A 5,664-nucleotide genomic window follows, 5' to 3' on the forward strand; every position below is an offset into this window, starting at 1 on the left:
AAATTCCAATGGTTTAATCTACACCGTCTTTGAGACACCTTTTTGAGTGTTATAGATGACACACTTTTCAACATTTTAAAAACGGCGTTTTCCTGCATTTATTAGTGCTTATAATCATTATTGCGGGAAAATGCTGCATAGACATTTTCCAGCGGTTTCAAGGCAAGCCTTTAAACTCTAGTAAAGTGCATAAAACGCATGGAAACACGGTAGGAACGTTTACATGCATTTAAAAAACGTCTGTGTAGACTCGGCCTTATAATGAATTTTATTTGTATATGAAGGTATACAAATTTATTATCTTTGCATGCTGTGCTTCCTGATCCTTCTGCGCTTGCCATGCATCTTAACAGTTTTCATATCTTTTCAAGGCATTTATTGATCCAGCAACCCACTCCAAACAAGTTTTATTGTTTCAGTAGAAACAAAGTGATAGGTTGCATTAATCCATTTGTGATCTTGCATAAATGACTACATTTGATTAACTGAAATTGAAATGTAGGGAATTAATTTTAAGTTGGCTATTACTAAATGAAATTGTTTTATTGATGTCTACAGACACAATCAGTATAATCATACATTCTGTCTTTGGTACTAAGGCTGGGTACACTCGTCTGATTCTCGTCTGAATATCAGCTCAGGACCAATATCAGACGAGAATCTGGCGGAGGATGAACGATCAAAATCGTAGTGAAGGGGGGGAGAGCGCAGTGGGGTGTTGCTTCGTTGTCCTCCCCTTTCTCTCTTCATAGAGCAGAACGGTGCTGTATGTAGAGCACTCGTTCATGCTTCGTGCAGTCGTTAGTTGTTGGAAAAGATTGTGGAAGATCCTTTCCAATGACAATTATTGCACGCGTGTACATAGCCTTAACTTATCCTATAAAAACAAAAGTTATTGTTATGTTTCTGGCCTATTCATTGAAAATGTTATTGACTTTATATGCTAGCAATGTTTTGATCCATTGAGTTGTTCTGCAGGAGATAATAAATAAATGTAAATGTGTTTGTTGTTTTTCTTTTGTTTTTTCTGGAGATAGGGTTTGCTATTGTTGACCTTTTCTGAAACTGTTGCATAATTTTCATGCTGATCTTGTGGCCTTCCCTCAGTTAATGAATACTGGAAGTTTTAACACCATATTTTGTATGCTCATTCTGTCTATGTATTTCAAGTTTTGAAGATGTAGAAGCCATACATTTAGCGTTTTCAGATGTCTTTAGCACTAACAACTTCTTTCTCTCATTAACCTGGTTCTGCACTTGAGTTACATATTTGGAAGATGGTAAAAAAGTATTCGTGTCCCTTACCCAATGGCATTACCAGCCTATAGCTCTTATATGCAGTCTGCAGTGCCCGTTTATACTTTAGATACCCAATATATTTCACATATTGATACTTCTGGTATTGGCGAGTTAACCTGCATTCTGCATTTTATATTTACCCCTCATTGTGGCCTTTAAAGTACCCCTAGGCATTAGATGCCCATAATGTATGTATGACATAATCCATGTATGTGCTGGTGTAACATGAGCACTAGTTCTGGGGTATATGAGTTTGGATAATAAGTCCTAATGTCTATGGGCACTGTTAGGTTATCTTTGAATCATAGACAATTACCTTCTCAAAATTTGCAGAATTTCTTTGAAATGTCTTTCAAAGATAATGTTTTTTTGTAATAGTTATTGTGGGACATGGTCACAAAAAAGTAACTACTTATATATAATGTGTTTTCTTTCTAAGTGTCAGTATGGCTTACTTTTAAAATATAATTCTGATAATTGTTGAAGACCATCTACTTTGTTTTCAGTCTCCCTATCTCCCGTTCCAGCCCCGAGTGATGCCTGCGATCCTATGCTCATGTGTAAGTGCCACCACAGGGTTTCCTTTAGTAGTCTGCATACATCACGTACAAACGTGAGCTTATACTGATAAAGTTAAAGTTAGGTTTTTGTGACTGTCCCTTTTTAGAACTGCAGTCATTATTTACACCTTAAACCAATTCATTAAGTTATATATGTTGCATACATAACTAGAATCTGCATACAGTTTATATAACTTAGTATACTTTATAACTGCTTTACATAAAAAAAAAAAGTTTATGTATTTGTTCTGTACATTACGTATGTTATAAAATATGTCTTTGGTTTGTTTAGGATTGATCTCAAACTGAACAAAAAGCCCAGATCAGTAAGTATTTTAAAATGTTGGTCAAATTTTTTTTTTTCTAGTGAACAATGAACTTTGATATTTGCTCATTTTGGGCAGTTACATTCCCCTTTTGACATGGTTTGCTTTATATAGTGTAGTTGAACAAATCCTATCATGTTAAGAATTGTAGCAGCTGCCAATGATTTAACTCTCAGTATGTGAAGGTTACTTCCCTAGTTGTTGTGCAGATGGTATTCCTTCAGTGTCGTTTGAGTCACTGATATGGAACAAGTAGAAATAGGAAAAATTGATACTTAATATTATTATCACGTGATAAAAGCACTTAACAAACCTTGATTGTTCCAGCGTGCTGCTCACTTGGTCTTATTTATTTGTGGTCTGCTGTTTTGTGTGGCCCATTCATATGATTTGCCTTCCTTACACAATCCCCAACACAAAACCAGCCCTTGCGGTGTAGCTCAATTTTTGAACTTTACAGCCTTTTCTCTGAATATTACCACTTCATACTGAGCAGCCACATTCATTCCTGTGGGAAAAGGTGCATTAGGCAATGCAATTTTGCCATGAAAAAAAAACCTAATAAACTAAAAGCAGCCTTTTCCATAAGGCCCTTTTTTATAGGATACCTAAAATGAAGAATTGGAGAAAAAATATTAAACTTAACAAAAAAAAAAAAAATGAAAATTTAACCTTGGTGAATATAAGAATCTGTTGTGCTTGTTTGCGTGTGGTGTTCTTATAGTGCTTTGGGGGATTTTTATATAAATGTATTTATTTTTATTTTTCTGTTTTTTTTTTTGTTTTTTTTTAGGAATATTAGTTTTGGTTATCTTCAAGCAAGACTTTTAAGAGAACTCACTCCCAGACCAAGGATTTTCACTGTTTCAAATAAATAGCTGCATGAGTGTCTAAATTAAGCAGTTTTCATTATTTTTTTTTTTTTTTTTTTTTTTTTTTGTGGAAAAGTTTTTTGGTATGTGTAAACAGCTCCTTTCTCTGTGCCTTTGTTGCATTATGTGCCAAACTCAATGTACGGCAATATGAGTAAAGCTCAGTGAATGCTTCTTGTGGCAAGGCAAGTATTTTGTCTTAGTTGAATAGAAACGGCTAGAGCATGTCCTATTTCAAATACCTTTGCACACTGCCCATTCGCAATTGGCTCCAAATCAAATTAATGCTAGGACAGAGTTCCATTTGCCCTCCTGTTTAATACCCAATGAAAGTGTCTGTTTACACATACTCACTCAATTGTATGGAAAAAAATTCTGTTTTGAGATTTGATATATTCTCTGGTATTTAAAGAGAATTTGCTATGAAAAACTGCTGGAGGTGTAAAGTGCGGGCACCTACAGCTTCTTGTACATACATGCAGCAACCTCCTGAAGCCTTAAGTTTTGTCATGATTGCAGGCTGCCCTGACAGGTAAAGCTGTGACGCTCCATGACTTTATGAAACTTTTCTTCCCCTTTATGTGATAAAGCCTGTCATAGAGTTGTGATTCTACATAAAGTGTTGGAGCTTTTCCTTTCAGAACAACTTGGTATTTGACTGTAAATGTAGACTTTAAAGGTTGCTTCAGTTATTTTGTAGGCACCATTGAATACACTTTATACGGCAGCAAAGTTTTTTCAGTACTGTAGTGTGCATTAAATTTCATGCAAATTTACAGCTGACCATAGAATGTTTTAGAAATGGTTTACTATGCCAAAACAAAAGCAACAGCCCAATTGTTCTCTATTTCAAATCCTTGCTTGTGTTTTGTTTTTTTTGTTTGGCTTTTTTTTGTGTGCCATAGTGCATTTGTTTGACTTAAATTAACATTACCTTGGTTTCATATCTTAACAAGTGTTCTTCTATGTGGTCTTGCATTTCCATGGTTTTCTAAACTACTTTTCCAAATTGCAATTAGCAATCTCAATTTATTTGCTTTTCAAAGTTACTTGTTGACAATGGAGAATGCCAACAAGATTCTCCAAATGAGACTCAGAATTTAGACGTTTACTCATTGTGAAGTAGGGCGTTCAGTACAGTTGTGCTAGATTATTTTGTGGAATAAGTGTCAGGATTTTTTTTTTTTTGGTATGTGTAAATGTGTACATATTTTTATACTGTGGAATTTTTATTTTTATTTTAGGCCTAAATGGTATTTGCTTTTAAAATTAAATAAACCTTGGTGTACTAAAAACCTTGTATAAGCCTGACCAGTTTAGATTTAACTGCAAAAATTAAGTTCATCTGTAGTTACTTTTTTTTTAACTTCACAGTCTTTTTAATTCCTACACCCCCCATCCCCCACCTGCTTCCCCAATAATAACAAAGATATCTGCGCTATGGTCTCCTCAGCTGGATCTCTAAAACACTCTGAAATCTATTAGGGTTCATTTTAGCTCATACTCTGATTTTTAATGGAGATTGCACAGTGCAAATGGGGAACCAGCTGATAAAATCTAGACAAATCATTGCGTAGCACAAAGAAGGACACAACCATTAGCCTCCTGGGAAGTAGATAAGCTATTGGGAGGGGTAAGGACATGGGATTAAAAAAAACAAAAAGGTAACTGCCCTCAAAATGCTGTTACACCTCAAGCTCTCCTGGAGGCAATAATTGAATACCTTAAGAAAATATTTCCTGTTTGTAAACTTTTAGCTGGTACATCATTGATATTTTGTATTGCAGTCAGAACCTCAAGTCCTGTAAATGATGCATCAGAATAGGACAAAATCAAAGGAAAAAACACTATTTTAACATTTCTCATCTGGGGGGAACCATGTTGTGACCTAGAAATGCTGTCTTTATGATGACATTTATTTCGGTTTCACAGGTCCCACTATTTCAATCCACATACCTTAACTTGTCCAGGGTTGAAGGGGCTAATGGTATCCTCAAGGTATTCAAGCAGTGCTTGCATACCTTCTGGATATCTTGATAGCAGGTAAGATAATTAGAGGTTCAAACATAGGATAACACCCTCACTGAAGTTTTACCAGGGCTAACCTTTGTAAATCCCCAAATTAGGATAGGTCTCTGGGATGGGAGGTGAGCCATCACCCTGTCCCCTTGAAGGGTTGTTGAGTTAAAACCATGAGTTACAATATGAGAAGAAAATGTCCTCTCCTACATAACAAAGGACAATTTCTAAAACAATTCTTGTACCAGGATTAGCATAGTGCTGGAACCTATAGTGAACATTGGTAGTCCAATCATCAAAATAAATGTTTCACAAATCTTATTAGTAACTTTCATTGGTTTCATTCCAGTTTATTGGTTCCTTTCTTGACATTGACTTGTTGAAGAAATGTACTAGGATTTTTCGGAGCAGCTTGTTCACATGCTTTGTTCTTAATTGTCGCTGTACATAACAACTACCTTACCATACTACATATGATTGTTTCCAAGAATAACAGTCTTACAAGTAATACATGCGATTTTCGTTTTTGAAAATTGGAGTAACTGGAATTTTTTCTTGGCTAGGGAATTTGTTTTTTTTTTTTTTTTT

General features: G+C 35.2%; 1 protein-coding gene across 4 annotated transcripts in view; it reads left to right on the forward strand.

Annotated features, from left to right (window-relative positions):
- The window catches only part of MEAF6 (MYST/Esa1 associated factor 6), a 10,580-nt gene extending 6,228 nt beyond the window's left edge, over positions 1–4,352 (forward strand). For 2 of the 4 annotated variants that reach the window (XM_072419689.1, XM_072419707.1), the window contains 3 exons: positions 1,806–1,859; positions 2,152–2,185; positions 2,979–4,352. In XM_072419689.1, the coding sequence (XP_072275790.1) occupies positions 1,806–1,836 (31 nt within the window). In that variant the 3' untranslated portion in view covers positions 1,837–1,859; positions 2,152–2,185; positions 2,979–4,352. The remainder of the gene's footprint in view (positions 1–1,805; positions 1,860–2,151; positions 2,186–2,978) is intronic. The other 2 variants (XM_072419716.1, XM_072419699.1) reach the window with 2 other exon arrangements.
- The last annotated feature ends 1,312 nt before the right edge of the window (positions 4,353–5,664 follow it).

The sequence above is a fragment of the Pyxicephalus adspersus genome, chromosome 1 (assembly GCF_032062135.1).
Source record: "Pyxicephalus adspersus chromosome 1, UCB_Pads_2.0, whole genome shotgun sequence".
NCBI lineage: Eukaryota > Metazoa > Chordata > Amphibia > Anura > Pyxicephalidae > Pyxicephalus > Pyxicephalus adspersus.